Source organism: Cyprinodon variegatus, unplaced genomic scaffold, assembly GCF_000732505.1.
Source record: "Cyprinodon variegatus isolate N-32 unplaced genomic scaffold, C_variegatus-1.0 Scaffold1109, whole genome shotgun sequence".
Classification (NCBI taxonomy): Eukaryota; Metazoa; Chordata; class Actinopteri; order Cyprinodontiformes; family Cyprinodontidae; genus Cyprinodon; species Cyprinodon variegatus.
Window position 1 is genome coordinate 198,659 of NW_015151562.1, and position 17,015 is coordinate 215,673.

The 17,015-nt window shown below is 35.9% G+C and overlaps 1 protein-coding gene across 1 annotated transcript in view; it reads left to right on the forward strand.

Moving 5' to 3' along the window:
- LOC107101531 (immunoglobulin superfamily member 3-like) overlaps positions 1-2,985 on the forward strand; it is a 116,191-nt gene extending 113,206 nt beyond the window's left edge. Inside the window, exon 9 of the mRNA XM_015400479.1 lies at positions 551-2,985. Within this exon, the coding sequence (XP_015255965.1) occupies positions 551-801 (251 nt within the window). The 3' untranslated portion in view covers positions 802-2,985. The remainder of the gene's footprint in view (positions 1-550) is intronic.
- Positions 2,986-17,015: the final 14,030 nt, after the last annotated feature.

Consider the following 17,015-nt stretch of genomic DNA (forward strand, 5'->3'; position numbering starts at 1 on the left):
TATATATATATATATATATATATATATATATATATGTATGTGTATATCTATTTCTTAAGTTGTCGGCATCATCAAATGGACCAGTTATCAATTGATTACAATCCAAAAAATCTTTCCATTTTTCATTAGAAACACTACATTTAACAGGTCACTGTGAAAACACTTTTATTTAAAAGTGGGTACTAAGATAAGACATCCAATAGCTAGATATTGTCTGTTAAGGAGAGATGTTTGAAAATAATCAAAATCAAAACTGTCACAGGAAGTACAGGGATATAAAGAGACATTCAAAAGGGACTTGCACAGACAAGGTCAAATTAGAGCTGTTTTCTTTTTTTTTACCATTTTAAAAAGCAAATGGATATATAGTTTCTAAGTTACAGGGACAAAACGGCTACACCGCATATAAAATGGGGTCACAAGTTGATTAGTTAATGATCCAGAGGAAAAAATCTGTAAAGCTTTTAACTCCTTGTTGTACTTATAGAAAATGCTGTTACCTTGCCTTTATATACCAACAATCTTGACTTTTTTCCTTCTCTCTTGGCAGTGTCTACCATCCATTCAGTGGTGTGCTCCAACGAGTCCCTCTTCTATTTTCTCTTCTTCTACCCTTTCCCCATCTTCGGCATCCTCCTCATCGCCTTACTGGTTGTTCGCTACAAGGGTCGCAGCAACAACAAGAGCCAAGAGGGCAAAAATGGTGCCCCTCTGCTCTGGATTAAGGAGCCTCATCTCAGTTACTCCCCCACCTGTCTGGACCCCCCAGCACTCAGCTTGCACCCTGGCTCGGTTGACTAAGCAAAGCAGGGTCCAATCCCCGCCCCTTTTCCTGCCTCACGCACATTGCGGACTCAGCCGACACAATGCCAGGGAGCCTTTTGTGGACTCCGCCTACAGATAATACTGTTGTTCAAAGCCGTGTTGAATTAGTCAATGAGTTTAAAGATTTCTAGCCTGGAGGCTGTTTGTTTTTATGTTGACGAATGTGTGTTTGTGTGCGTGGCCGTGCTGACAGGGATGGATGTACCATTTCAGCACAAATAATTGTGAGAGGGCAAAGCGAAGGGCGAGAGAGAGCCGTGAACCTCTCCCGATTTCTGTAAAGCCTAATCCTATAATTACGTTTGATTTCTATTTCAATAAATATTTATCTGTTTTTTAAAAGTGGTGGAATGAAGCAGAAAAGAACGCAGGCCAGTCTTTGAAAAACATATAAAGTGAACTCAGCAGGCAACTCCAGCATTATACGGGATGCCAAAAAAGTCTTCAAACTGATCCAAGTGCAGCCACAGCCTAGCCTCCTATCCTGGTTCCCATAGCAATGCTCTGCTCCCACTGACTTCGTAGCTGCCGGCTCCGTTGCCAGGCTGCATGGAGACAAAGGCTAGGACACACAAGTCTGTGTCCTAAACGAGTTTGTGTGTCGGCCCACCTGCCTTCACAATGGATTCGCCTTGGCAGACTGAAACAAGTCCTGGTGAGCCACTTAAACAGTGCCAGACACTCTGGCCCAAGCGAAAGACTACCCTGCTCTTCTTCTCCACTATCCTCCTCGAAAAAGAGCAAGGGAAAGTAAAGAAGACTGAAAACTATTGCAAATAATTGAAAAGGTCTCTTTTATTGAGGACGTATCCACATAAACAAAAGTAATTTTAATTTTATTTTAGTGCCAAGTGCTCCTCATTTCCATGCTGTCATCTGCAGCTAAAGTTTGAAGTTTTTAGACAGTTGGAAAGCTGATCAGTTCAGAGGCAGGCGAATTGAAACGCCTGCATATGTCCCGCTGTGGATCCATGGGCCTTTTGGGCAGTTGAATCCTAGATAAGATTAACTTTTTTGATTCAATTAACTGAGATACTGAATGAAATTCCATTTTTGCACATTTTCTTTAGTTTCCTTTTAATTTCTTTTAATTTTTTCTCCTTTTTTTTGTTTTTGTTTGACAGATAGGCCACATTAAAGATTATTTATCTGTAGAAGTGTCATAAAACACTACCAAAAATTTTACCTGGACATGATTTGATGAGAATAAATGTTTGATTTTGACATATTTTCTATTTATTGTTTTATACTTTTTTTGCATTGCTTTTTATTATGATGTTTTCTTTTTTTCCCCTTATTCTTATTTCTTTAACATTTAATACTTTGTGGATTGAGCACATTATATGAATAGCCTGTATGTTAAAAATGTGGTAGAAGTAGAAATGCTAGATCTGTCCTGCGCATTGCAGTTTGTAGCATTTCATTACCAGGCTGTCAGGTTCTTCAGTGTCAGAACACTGTATATCTATACATATAAGAATATGCTGTGGCTTTTAAGTGTACAATAGTTGAACAGACAAGTCACATAAATTGATTCACATCTATGCTTTTTTTGCTTGTTTATTTAGTGAAATGTGATGTAACACCTTCTTAGGTAGTTCAGCTAAAACTTGGGATGTTTAAGTTCTTCTTTTTTTTTTTTTTTTTACATGGAAGCTGGCTCCCTAATATTTGTGATGTAAAGCAGGAGGGCTGACAGCTGTGCCACTTTCTCAGCCCAGAGAGGTGAAATCTTCTGCGTAACCTGTGCACTGCCAGACTGGACATGAGATCTCTTGAGAAAAAAAAAAAACTGTCTCAGTTGTGTCAACATGTATATTGCATGACAATGTTACGGGGGGAATTTTGATGTTTTGTAAAGTTTCGAACATTTTGAGCTTTGTGTTTTTGTGACGGAGCTGACAACTCCCCTCCCACTCCTCTTTCCTCCCGACCTTCCTGAGCCAAGAGCTGATGCAGTGTCCAGTCCCTCCCTCATCTTCAATATTTGACTGCCGGTCCAATACGCCCTTCCAACCTCTTTAAATAGCTGATTTTAAGAATGGTGTTGTGGAGATTGTGTTTGATATTATTGCTCATAAATGTCTTTTTAATGCTTTGCTTTTATGCAGCACTTCATTAAACAGATTTATGTCAATAAAAACCAAAATGTGTTCCCAGCACTGATTAGATGAGTATTATATTATTAAGATGTATACCTTGTCACATTACTACCATAAAATATTGTATTTTATTTTTTAATAGTGTGTTTTAAAGTGATTTTATGTGAAAGGCTAACACATATTACACACATTATTGCAAAGTGATAAAATTGATGCATCGATAAACATTTTCTCAATGACTCTACAGTAAAAATGACCTATTCATTCACAACAAGACCCCGTTACTTTTAATAAAATTAAATAAAATCCATTTCAATTAGTTGCATTCAAAATCAGTAAATGGAGTCATCGATGTAACACAAAATAAAATAACATTGGTGTAAGTCCCAATAACATATCATTTGGATCATTACTGAAAAAAAATATGGAAAACCTTTGGTAAAACAATTTCCATAAAATCCATAAGTCTTGTATTGATCCTGCTTAAAACCAACAGCATTCCCTTTCCTTGTGTTTTTGACTTCAGTAAAATACCATCTGACATTTTTAGTCTGATGCTGAGGCTGTAAATCAGGGGTCACCAACCTTTTTAAGGCTGAGGGCCACTTCAAGGGTACTGAGTCATAAAAAGGGCTACCAACACTGACCCATGCACAGCAAGGGTGTTCACCTAAACTTTGTTATACATTATAAACATTTTTATTGTGTCCTTTAAGTTCTAATTGTATTTTAGACATTGTCCTTTTTAAAGGATCTTTAAATTATTTAAAAAGGAGAGAAACAAAATAGAAGAAAATTTCAAACCTAGCCCACTGGTGAATTTCACCATGTAGACCATGAGGGGCCCCTTGGTGCCCGCGGGCACCACGTTGGTGACCCCTGCTGTAAATATTCACTGCTGCCACCCTCTGGTTTAGTGACGAACTGCTTGTATGCAAATACCTCCATCTCACAATGTTAAAGAATCTTTAAAAATAAGCTGTTTCCAGAATAGGATCTGGATCATCACCAAAATGTTATGGATTGTTTCTTGGCATAATGGACAGAGTGATAAAAATTCCATTAACATCCACCCATAAAATTTCAAGTTATCCTACACAAGAACAGACAAACACAAACTCGCCCCAAAAAATTATCTCCTTGGCGGAGGTTAATAAACACACAGCTGTTCTGCAAAGGCCACTGGGGTTTGTTGAAGAAAATTCTTGAACAAATGATGTAGTAAATTATGATTGCAGTTGTAATTGCACTGTTAAATAATCTGTCCGCGCCTTTTTATGGCTGTCTTTCTTCAGCAAAGACTACAGTACAAAGCTGGCCGGAGTTTGATGGAAAGATGAACCAAGTCAGAAACAAGGACACACAGGAAGGGAAACACCACAGGAAGTAAAATTCTTAAAACTTTGGTAGAGTTTGATCTTAAAGCTGGACAACAATCCTAAACATGTAGTCTGTCACAAGGCACTGAACTAACAGACATATTAATTGTAATCAAAGATCCCTGATGCATCAATACACCAAGGACGTCGTTCACAAATACTCTACAGAAGAGACAGTGATTTTTCTTGTTTTGCAGGATGCCTAAAATCTTTAAAGACAGATGTAGGAAAATGCAACTTACAAAATAAAGTGTAACTCATCCCATACTGTATGAAAACATAATCCATCCCCAGAAAAAAGTGCAACCAAAGAGATCAGAGCAAAGAGACCAAGGCTAAGTGTGGGGATGGTTGTTCGCTACGATGGTAGGTGTGGTCTATGAGTAAGTGGCAAATAGTCTAGCCTAGCCTATCAGAAGCATAGAGAGTTTGTAGAAAGATGCAGTTAGTTTCATCACCGATCTTTTGCTCCGAAGGATTTTCAACCTTCTCTGAGGTTGAGGAGGGCTTTGGGCTGGAGCCTAATCAGTTGTAGCCACTTGCTTTAACATGCTAACTTAAATTTACACATGGAACACAGCAATTGCAGGTTTTATACTCTTTGTGGCTTTTACCTATGCATAATTTTCTTACTGTCTCTAAGGGGGGTGCATGCAGGGCAAAGACTGCAAGCTTATAATTCTACACAGTGTTTGAATGCAGTAAACGTGGTTGTTTCCAACATTTTCAAAGCCTCTTTGTGTCATCCAAGAGTGACTGTAATTTCTTTGTTGTTCGCAATCTATTGATTGTGTTGATATTTATGGGCAAACCAGAAGATGTTGCTAGATGTTTATAATTAGGAACCATTACCAGCAGGTGCTCCCACTCGTCCACCATGTTTCTCCATGCAGATCTGTCTGCATAGTTTCCTAGGTGCACTATGTGGAAAATCAGGCAACTCAGATGCTAAAATGACATAATTTGATCATGCAAAAATGCCATGCATAAACCAGGCTTCAGTAATGCCTAAAACCAGTGCTGCTGAGGCAGTGGACAAGATCACTTGGTATGGGGGCAACGTCTCTGTGACCCGTTTTTATTCCCCAGATCCAGGGCTATAATGACCAATGCTTAAACAGGACCAGCAACTACCGTTTGAACCAATGGAAAAGTTCACTGCAATTGCCACTGTTTCATGACTTAGGTAGCACTTAAAAAAAGAAACTAGCTAGAACTTTCACAATTACTTTAACATAGTAAAGTTGAAATAACTGCTTAAAACGTTGAACCTGCCCTCTTGTTTTTTTAAGGACAAATGACTTTGTATAAATAATCAAAGCTATTTTTTGAAATGAAATGTAACAAAAAAAATAAATGTCTTGTGCTTTTAAGTACCATAATCCTAGAAACATTCTTCCGCATTTTAAAATGAGACACATTGTATGATAAAGCAGGTACAGAAAATGGCTCCCATTTTCAAACCTTCGCCATTGAAACGAGAGCTGTAGTATCAGCATGGGTGGTTCTATTATCTTATTTCTCACAGTAGACCCGCAGCTGTGTTATCTTGATGAAAGGATGTTTACTGGTTGCACCACTAATGCCTTTTGTTGAATTTAGCAATGTTTTAATAGAACTGGTCAAAAATCAAATGCAGCCATCGTAATTTACTTCATTTACGTAGTTCCAAGAGGCTGATCAGGTTCTTATACAGAAATGTTTCACTAGATCACTGAAATAAGACCCTCAGATCATATCTTGATGACAACAATTTCAATTCAGTTCTAGTGATAAAACAATCCAGTGAAAATCTATTTATTAGAACTTCCATAATTATAAAGAAACGTTTATTGTCTGAAGAACCTAGGAAATTTTATTGGGTCTCTGGATTAATCCCTCTGCCTGAACAAGCATGTGGCAAAAGTGGACAGCTGATTGCATTGGGTTGCTACATCCTTGCTGTTATCGTTGTCAAGCAAGCATGTGGACATAGTGGACAGGCACAAACTAGTGGATAAGACCAGGAAGAAACCTTCAGTGGCCCCCTCAATGTTAGAAGCCATCTACAACATTCTGTTTGGGGGTTTGAGTAGACACCAGTGTTGTTTTTGACAGCCATCTTAGATTTAGTCTTTGTCTTCAGGGCGAAAACTATTATTAGTCTTAATCAAATTTTAGTCATTATGATATGTGATAGTTTTAGTCGGTTTTAGTCGACTAAAACTTAAAAAGGTTTTAGTCTAGTTTTAGTTTTATGTTGCAAAAAAAAGTTAATGTTCAATTTCAAATAACTGCCAGATTTTTTTTTATCAGACTGATAACTGTAAACTAGATACTACAATTGCTGGGTATAAAATGCTGCCATGCCATCATTGCTGTTGGGCAGAAAACTTTGATTTATAGAATTCAAAAGGATGACAATACAAGGAAACATTTACATCATATTTAAACAGATAGAAACGAGAACAATGAGAGAGAAATATTCAAAGATCTATGTACCTTTTCACCTGGCTCTTTATCCAAAAATAAACAAAATGCAATTAAATATTTTCTTTGGATATAATTAAGGGATTCCTTTTGGTAAAAATAAATGAACGTTTATTATCACCTCTTGTGAGCTTTAAGAAATGAAATCTAAATAGAATAAAGGATTTTTTACACTTGGCAGAGGATGATCAGCCACATAGTTTATTAAGTAGCGAGAGCAGTAAGAGCCATACTGCTGAGATCGAACCATCATTGTGGAGTGTGAAGCGCAGCCTCTGAGATGCGTGCGTGCAAAGATGCATTTCTGCTCGAGCACAGGTGTTGAGATCTAAAATTGTCAGAGTTGAGTGCACTGTACCGGACCATTCCGGGTAATTTTCTCCCCTGCCGCTGCTGCCATGGTCCTTCTGTGGTCATGCAGAATCCGCACCACTGCGCGCCAGGCAGTGGGCATGACCAAACAAGACGCAGCAGCACGGCTGATACTGCTTAAATTGTCTAACAGATTACAGTACAGTGATGTAGGTTAAAAGTCTGACCCACCGCCCGCGTATTTTTATTTTGTCTCGTCTATTTGATGATAACTCAAACCTATGACTAGTCGTGGTTTAGTCATCAAAGATCCATTTTTAGTTTGTCAGTTTTCGTTATCGTCATGAAAAAAAGGAGCGTCAACGAAATATTTCGTCATCGTTGACGATAAAATACTGGTAGATACTTCTGTTAGTAATGAAAAAGAATGGTAATGGCAGCAATGGCTCATTAAATGGCTTCTTCGGAGAGAAGAGAGCAGCAATAGCAATGAGTTAGCAACGAAATTGTTACATAATACATAAGTGAAGAGCAATAGGACAAAGTACCATAGCGAGCAAAGTGTAATCTCCAGCAGTCTAAACCTGCAACATTATGACTATAGTAATAGCTCAAGAGTATCCTGAGTCACAATCAAATGAGACATTTTAGAGACATTAAGTAGACAAAGACTGAGACGTGAAGTTATGAGTGAAGGAGCCTCAGGAACCAGATATCTGATTATTCCATGTCAGTAGCATATGAAACAATGTGATGTCTGATGGAGATTGATTTCTAGAAGCATCTTACATGAGGAGGAACATTTGGAATTCTATTTTGGATTTAACAGAGAACCAAAAATATGTATGTAGCATTTTGAATAAGCAAAATGTTTTTTACTGATTTTGGACCTTTGATAGCAAACATACCAATTCCAGCCTTGGTGTGAGAAATGCATAACGCAGCTGTCTGCATCATTCCAGAAGAGGATCATTCTGATTTTTTTTTTTTTTTTAGCTATTTTTTAATAGCCAAAATAATTCTACTCAGAGTTTACTGACTGATCAATTTGTTCTTTAGATTGTTTTGGTAAAATAAATAAATAAATAAAACGCATGGAGGAGACAAACATTCTGTCTCCTCTAACACTGAATACAAGAATTTATATTTGCATGAATTTTGATAAATGTCTGTAGGACAAGAACAATTTGTCCTTGTAGATCTATAGATCAGCTCTATGCTCACCCCGTTTTGTTCATTCTCACTCATTCACCTCAGTTAAATGGCTGCCATCTCAGCAGATATCCCCCATAACAAGCAGGTATTTATCTTAAATACTGGTGTGCGGGTTTTCTTTATCCCAAGAAATGAAAAATAAAAATTGTATCGTAGCTCATAAAGCCAAACATAGATATTTCTGGAAGAAAAGCGACCACTGCCAATTTGCTTGCCACCCATTGTTCTATTAGAATAGGTTTATAAGTAAATTATTATTTATTCATTAATTTTTACTGGATAGTTCATAGTTTTGCTGGTTTTAAAGTTTCTTTGATTAAAGAAGATGGTAATATAATCAATTTTGGTGACCATAGCAGGTGATAAAACTCTTGTGAAAGATGCCACTCCCCTTTAGCTGTACATAGCGCCTAAAGATTTATAGTCTAATAAATTATTCACTTATAATAATTAGTGGAGACAAAATGGAGATGAAGTTCATATCAGAGGCTACTAAATCAGGCAAATAGGAACATAATGCATTACATTCCTGCCATCATGAAATCTCGTTAAATTAAAAAAAATTAATCTTTGCTTTCTGATGGTTATTAAAGTATCCAAACAGAAATATAGTCTTTGTGTGTCAAATTTGATAAATATATTTTACCTAAAGATCATGCTTTTTGGGAGCTTAGGCTAAAAAACAGTACCGTAGGATATGAATGGAAACTGATATAATGGGGGTGTTATCGCTTTGCTATTCAGTTGGATTTTACCACAATAAAGTGATTTTAAGGAATCTTCTACTACCCCAAAATTGCATCAAATTAAATCAGCATGATGAATTTTAAAGGTTTTTAAAAAATATAAAATATGAACTGAAAAAGTCACAAAAAACTACAAAATTGAAATTAGAAACATTAAAATAAAAGATGGAGGTTGTTTTAAACGATCAAATGTGAGATGGGTCTATCAGTCTATATCAGTTCTATTTCAATAAGCAGAGGAAAACTTTGTGATAAATGTACGTTAAGAAGCCCTTAAAACTAAAGTAAAGAGCCTTTAAAGGTGCATCAGAGTACAGCTTTTGCTGGCAAAGTACTTTTGTTTTTACTATGTACTTTTTCTTGGCAGCAATTTTTACAAAAATCCCAGGTCTTCCTGATACAGTTTTTTTTTTTTTTTCCTAAAGTGCAAACTACAAACTTTGTCATGGCTGGATTTATCATTATGATCACTGCCTTTAGAATAAACAATATAATAACCAGAGAATGGATTAATTTTAAAATTAAATAAAAAGTTATTAATTCATGATTTATCTGTGTGCTTTATGCCCAAATGATCCTTTCTCTAAGTTAAAGTTTTAGTTTGGTTTGGATGGAAGATTAAGGGTTCATTCCTTTATCATCCCCTATCTGGTTTTATTCTGAAATAAAGGCATTTACTCTTGTTTTAATAAGGTATAAAATTAAACTAACAATTCTTTGTCATCCTTTCAACTTCTTATATGCATTCATCAACCTGTTTTTGCTCTTATCTTATTTACTAATGTATATCTGTATTTTATGCAATTGATATTAAGACTTTTATGCCAGCTTTTTATCTAATCAAGGCATAGAAGTTCTAATCTATTTTTATCGATTAGTTTTTTCTTTCATAAACATTTTATTTTTCTTCTGCTGCAGCTTTTATTCAGTTACTAATTTTTCTTTATTTAATCTGCAAATGCTGGTTGGTTTGTGAGTGAGTTAATCTCGTTTCTTTCTAGGGTTGTTTTTTGCTGCTGAAATTATTGAGTCATTCTCTTGCTTTTTTTATTAATATTTTTGTTTTACATAAGGGTTTCCTGGAATTCCCGCTGTCATTGGGAGAGAGGTTAATATTAAACCCAGGACAGGATTATGTTGATATAAAGACTGGATGTATGAATATGTTGCATGGTTTCCCATCATATTTGGAAATAGGTCTGTGTTAAAGAAAAGAAAAGCATGCTGGGTGCCTGCGGCCCATACAGCTCTCCTGCTGGGATCCTTATTATGAAAAAACAATATTTATTCTTTGATATAGTGAAAGAGCACAATGGATCTTCAAGACTACACATATTGTGTGATTAACATTTAGACAAATGTGCAATGAAAGAAATATTGACGTTGTCTATGTATTATAGACTAGAAACTACAGATATCTCATTTTTACACCATGTTTTCCTTTTTCTATTTATATTGGCTCTTTTCTTTTAAGATGCAACTGAAAATGCTGCAAAAATAGAACTGCACTATAAGTTGCACAAACATAAAATAACCATAAAATCAACATATGCTCAGTCTGTTCCAACTGTTGTTTGACAGCTTTACAGAAGCCTTATTGACTTGCATTGGCAAGGAAAGCTGACTGAAATATAATTACATTAAACATGTTTGTTGGTAGACTAGCCTCCTTTCATAAATATTAAACCTTCCCAGAGATGCAACTCGGTTAAATGGTGCCACAGTCAGAACAGCTGCTTCAGCTGTAGAGTGAAAATCCCTCATAGTTCATGCAAAATTAATTTCATCTCCTCAGAGTTGTGCCAGGAAGGAGAGAATGTGGCTAAGGTGTAATATCACAATCCTGCCGCTGTCAATGGATCGGTATGGACTGACTCTGGTGTTTTCTTCTTTTTCTGGTAATGATATGAATACCATCTAGAGCTGCCTCCTGAGATCTCCCCAGGAAGTGTTGTTATTGCCAAGGCTGAATAGCTATCACATTTTGGTCTAAAATAGCTAGCCTTTATATGGTGTGTTGAATCTTCTATGTTTTCTGTAATATATTTTAAAAGGCACATTGCCAATTAACTAAAAACTAATTCTGTGCCTCTTCAGCTAGCCCTGCTCTAACCAACGTAAATTCAAAGTTAATGGAGTGTAAGCTATGGTTTTGCTCTGATGGGATTTTCACCTGAAACTGCATTACTTACATGTCATGTTTACTGCAGCTTGCAATTGATAGTTTATTTCTCTAAATGTATACAGATTTGTATGCAGATTTGTTGAATATGTGTGAAAAGCTTTAGAATAAATTCATCTTACATTGGAGTAGCTGTCAAGATTCCTATTACCATTGAAATAAAACCTAGAGCCGCGTCATCAGATATCATCCACCATAGTATTGTTGTATGCCACACTGACTCAGGGTGTCAAAGGGGAAAGTAAACTATTTGCCTGTGTTTCATTGCGGCATGAAAATGACACTGTGGCTTTTAAAGCTGCATACGTATGAAATAGTTTAAGCCACAGTCCTTTCCCTCAAAACTAAATCAGTAATTAAGCTTTTAATACAACCCTCTCTGAATCGCCATACTCTATGTAATTAGTGCATATCTGCCCTGAGTTTTCACTGTGATGGTGATACACTGCCTCCAGTAGTATCCAGCAACATGCTCCAACACCTTTCTGGTAAGCTTCTGAAACAACCTAACACAACATTTCATCTCCAGTTTAGCCAGACTGCCAGTTATTGTTTTAGACATGTCAAAAAAAGAAAAAATTGTGCCATTACTACAAAATGTATCTAACTTTTAGTCTGTGTTATGACTCGATGATAGGGAGCACTTAATCAGTTCTTTTTCTTTAAAATAATGTTGAATTACAACAGTTTCAATTTAATACTGCTAATAATCTTTGGTCGTATTTAACTTGAAGTATTGTAAGTTGACCATCAAATATCAAAAAAAGATCATGCTTTCATTATCAAAATAATGTATCCTGACACAATAAAGCACTGTTTTATGCCTTGTATCTAACAAAATGCCTAGCGTACAAATCAGGGCCGCATTAAAAGTGACATAGATATTATTATCAATATATTAACAAACATATTAAATCCAGATACAGTGTGACAGCAGCTTTCTTCTAATCTGAGACTTGGTAAATTGCCACTTAGCTAAATTTCTCCAAGAGCCATCTGGAAACCTTTTTATATGCTTTTGTTTACCTTACTAGATATGGTGGTGCTTATGATTGATCCTTGCCCAGGAATGTGTGGCTCTGTGTCATAGCGTATCCAGGGAGAGAGAGCGTCATTAATCCCTTATTACTAGAAACACCAATTAACTTACTAAGAAAAGCTGCTATAGTTAAACACATTTCAAAAGGATGGTCTCCTTATATGTATATAGATACAATTACCCAATAGAATAAACATACAGATATTATTTTACTACACCTCTTTCTCCTAACTATTATTATTTGACAACAGTATAAATGAATGTAATTAACATGATTATATAAATATCAAAGTAATATATGTCTACTCTGGGTGTTCCTAAATATATCCAGAATTGTAATATGTGCAGCCAAGACAATGAATCATAGTAGCATGGCAGTGAATCTTATTCACCAAAACCAATATTGCATCTTATAGACTTTTTGGTCTATAAGATGCATAACCTTATGACCCATACCTGGTGACCCATAATTGGGTCACCAGGTTTGGTGACCCAATTATGTTGTTTTTTTGTTTTTTGTTTTTTTGTCCTTAGACTCATGTTCTCTATAAGTAGCAGAAACTCAGATATATAACATCCAACCTGCTAACACACTATAGATGTTTCTGTACCTAAGCTGTTGCATCTTAACAAGATGATACTGCTATCTCCTTTTCTTTCTGCTTTTTGCATTGTGTTTTCATCTCTTTTTCTTTAAAAACCTTCCCCTCTGAGGAGACATGATTTGCATTAAAGTAAGCAATGCTCACAAATCCATAGTCCTTTCTCAGGACGCAGTCACCAGAGGGCACACTCGCACAGACACTGCTGCTAAGCAGCAGTACAAAAGGCAGGCAAATGGATCATAATTTACTTTCAATGAAAGGAAATGCAAGGAAAGTATCCTTCTGCTTACCCTGTGGTGTGGACTGATATGAAAAACAAAAAAATTTAATATCTTCTTGTGCACCAAAACCTGTTGACCTCATTCTACACGTGAGTAAGACAGATGGGCTGCTTTGTTCTTAGATGTGCATGAGACAGAGCTGCAACATTATCAGCAAGCAAAGTGTTGTTTGAGGGCTGTGTGCACAGCTTGTTGCAATCACCACAATATGATACCACACCGCTTTGTGCAGGGGGGTGACTCACTGAGTGATGTAAGGCTGAGTCAGAACACAGAGAAACGCTACTAATAAACTGTAATATGCATGTTTTAAGCAATACCAAGGTTCTCTCTGATGATTATAGAAGAAAAGAAGAACAGACGCAGAGACTGTTTTGAGTGGAATGGCCCTGCAATTTGCTGATGACGTAACAGGCAGGTAGTAATCTCTTTAGCCACGTGATCCAAGCAGATTGTGTTGGGAAACAGAGTCAACGCTAGGGTGTTGTGGACATCTCGAATAATTCTGTGCCATTAGTATCATAACTCTGAGATGGCAGATGTACCCTACATATGATATTTTTTTTACAATAAGGACAACTTCTAGTTTTTATTTGCAGAAATGGCTCAACATAATAATGGTCCACTCACGTCAGTATGCTGAAATGTCAAACTGACCAAACTACGTCTGTTCCTGCAGAACTAGAGTTGATGATTAACTAAAATATGTCTGCATAGACTGATATTTGACATCGAAAGAAGATAATGCTGTAATTATAAAAATAATGCATCCTGACAGTATAAAGCACTGTTTTACAACTCTTATCTGGAAAAATTTGCAAAATGGGGCTGCATTAAAAGTGACTGTTGCTGTTTTTTATTTTATTTTACTAGATATGGGGGTACTTATGATTGCTCCTTGCCCAGGAATGTGTATCGCTGTGTCACGTTACATTTGTACACATCAACTCTTGGATGTACTGAAGGTTCTATCTGAGTATTATATTTTATTTTTACTTATAAATGAAAAAGAAAACAAGATTGATGAAGATAAAACATGTGTACTACAGGATTCCATGAGACCTAAAGGTTTAGAAAACACAGAACAAAAACAGTTAACCACACAACTATGTGTGTATATAGGCTGATGACATCACAAGAGTCAAAGTATTTTGGCTGATCTGCATTATCGAAATGTAGCCTCTGACATGGTTTGTAATAAATGCTTAATAATTTAAATTTCTTCGCATTGCAAGAGGGATCAGCTTTGAGCCAGTATTACTTCATCAATGGGATAAGGTCAAACTGGTCACTGCACCCCATCTGCTTGGTTCCTGTGTATCCTTTCTCAGACAAAGAGTCAGTGAAAGCTGTTTTCTGCTTGTATTTCTCTAAACTGCATATTCTTATTCTTCTAATTGTTTATAAAAAGACCTGCAGTTTTCTTACAGGCAGCTCAAACGGTTTACTGATAAGTAAAACTGTTTAAATATCAAGGATTAGGATTAGGGACATACAAGAAATGAAGGAAGCGCAACAAAATATAGATATGCATAATCAAAAGAACTCTGATCAGTTGCCCTATGCTTTTTGTGCTTTGTCATTAGAGGCGCACACCTGTGGTCGCTTGTGATTTGTATTTTATCTGTATTAAATAATTGGAAAAATAATAAAAAAGTGACCTTGGCATTATCTTTGGGTGACAAACTACATCTTGGATGACATTGATTGATTTTGCAGAAGTCTCGCTAGCTGTTATAGTGTATAGTGTGCAAATTACTTTGCATTGCAAAAATAACTATTCATACAAATAAACAAGTCCCCACCAACAACAAAGAATAGACTCACAAATCATTTATGAATTACAAGAATTAAAGATTTAGAATTGTGCACATTAAAATATTCTCAAGCCATTCATAATTGATTAACATAGAATTTGTGTGTGCTTCCAGCATCCCTGCATAAGTATGATGATGCAAAGGTTTCTGCATGTTTCCTTCTGGGACACCAGCATTTAGTCTCTCAATTCTCTGAGGTCCTGCAAGAGCCTGGAGATTCATGTTCACACAAGCTAATTGACTGTCCAAGGCATTTCTTCTTTTATTTGTCTTATTATGTCTCCATGCTGGCAGATGGCCAGAGGCAGGATGCTCCTCGCAAGTCCAATAAAGACTTGTTTTCTCTGCTATAACTGTTGTTTTTTTTTTTTGTTTTTTTTTATAGTTTTGTCTGTTGTTTGCCATCATGTATAAATAACAGATATTTATATTTAAAATATGATTTAAGCTTTTTAGAACTTGACTAAACTTTTATGAAGATTTGACTTTGATAAAGTCCAAACCGAGCTTAAATTCAAAAGTTATGTTTTGTCGCTGTTGGTGATGTTCAGCAAGAGTAGTGAAAAGAAAGCCATTGTTGAAATAATTCTTGAAGAAGTCCTGCTAAGATGTCTCTGCAAGCTATATAAGGGACATGACAAATGTGATAAAGGTGCTTTGGTCAAATTAGAATAACCTTTTTTTTTTTAAGATTAAAAAATGTTGAAAAATCTTGTTTGGCAGAAAATGTGGCTGTCTTTCTGAACACAACACTCCCTCGATAGAATCTATAGGTGGCAGCGTTATCAATATACCGGTAATATAAGACAACAAAGCAATAATTGTTATGAAGGAACAAAGCAAACCAAAAAGTGATGTTTTCCTTTCAGCTGCGTGATTTTTGTTCATGTTTTATTGGTTCATTGCATCTAAAAAATTGACGTTTTTGTTACATTGTGACAGAATGGGGTAACGGATAAACATTTATCTTTATCTGTAATGGAGCTTTTTTTTTCAAAATTGTCTGAATATCATGTTCATGTTTCCTAAAAAAAAAAAAAAAAAACGTACTGCTTTTAGACTCAGAGCTTGGTTTCCTAAAGTTTGGGATAATAAAGAAAAACACAGTGTCACAGATACCCAGCATGGTGCTTGAGTGAGTCATCTCTTAGTCTTTTTCTTCTACACTCTGTTGGACTGAGTTCTGGTTTCAAGTAATGTTACCTAAGCATAGTTGTCAGAGATTGATTGAGTTTGTTATCATCTTTTAAGTTTTGAGAGAATTGTAAATTCATTATCATTACTTGTAATGATAATGAATTACTTGTAATGATAATGAATCCATATATCAAACCTTTCAGGACATTACAATGGAGGACATCCTTTGGACCCATCACTTACAACAAGACTTTTGATTGTACAGAAACACAACTACTCATGTATTAGATGCATCAAATGAAGAAATATGAAATTCTTTTTACATTGCTTCTGATTTTCCTGTTGTCATTTTTAATACAACCAGCTGTTTTTATTTTTGTTTTGTTTTGATTGTTATTTTGGCAAATGGAAATAAGACTGAAAGAATAGAAAAATAGCTCTAGCTTAAATCCAGAAAGGGTCATTAGTAAATTTCCTCTACATGTTGACTGTTTACCAAAACTGGATAAAAATACATGCATTTCTATCCACCAATGCAGATGAAATGTGTTTATTTATGTGCATATTTAACACTTAGGCTTTAATTTTACCTCTAAAAAATGAAAACTTACAAAATCATTATTATTATATCACAACAGATTTTAGTTTGAGATGAGTTTAACATTTTAGAATTTCCATACAAGTTTACTGATCACACATTGGAGAAAGTGAGCTGCCATCAATGGGCACCCAGGGAGAAACCAGGGGTTAAGGGTCTTGTTTAGAGACCCGGAGTGGGAGTCTGTGGGAGTGGGGCTCGAACTCAGAACCTCAGGATTCCAAGCGCCTTTTCCCTAACCATTAGGCTGCCACTCCCCTCAGTGATTACAGGCATTAGAAAATGTATTCATTTTATTGACTGTGTAA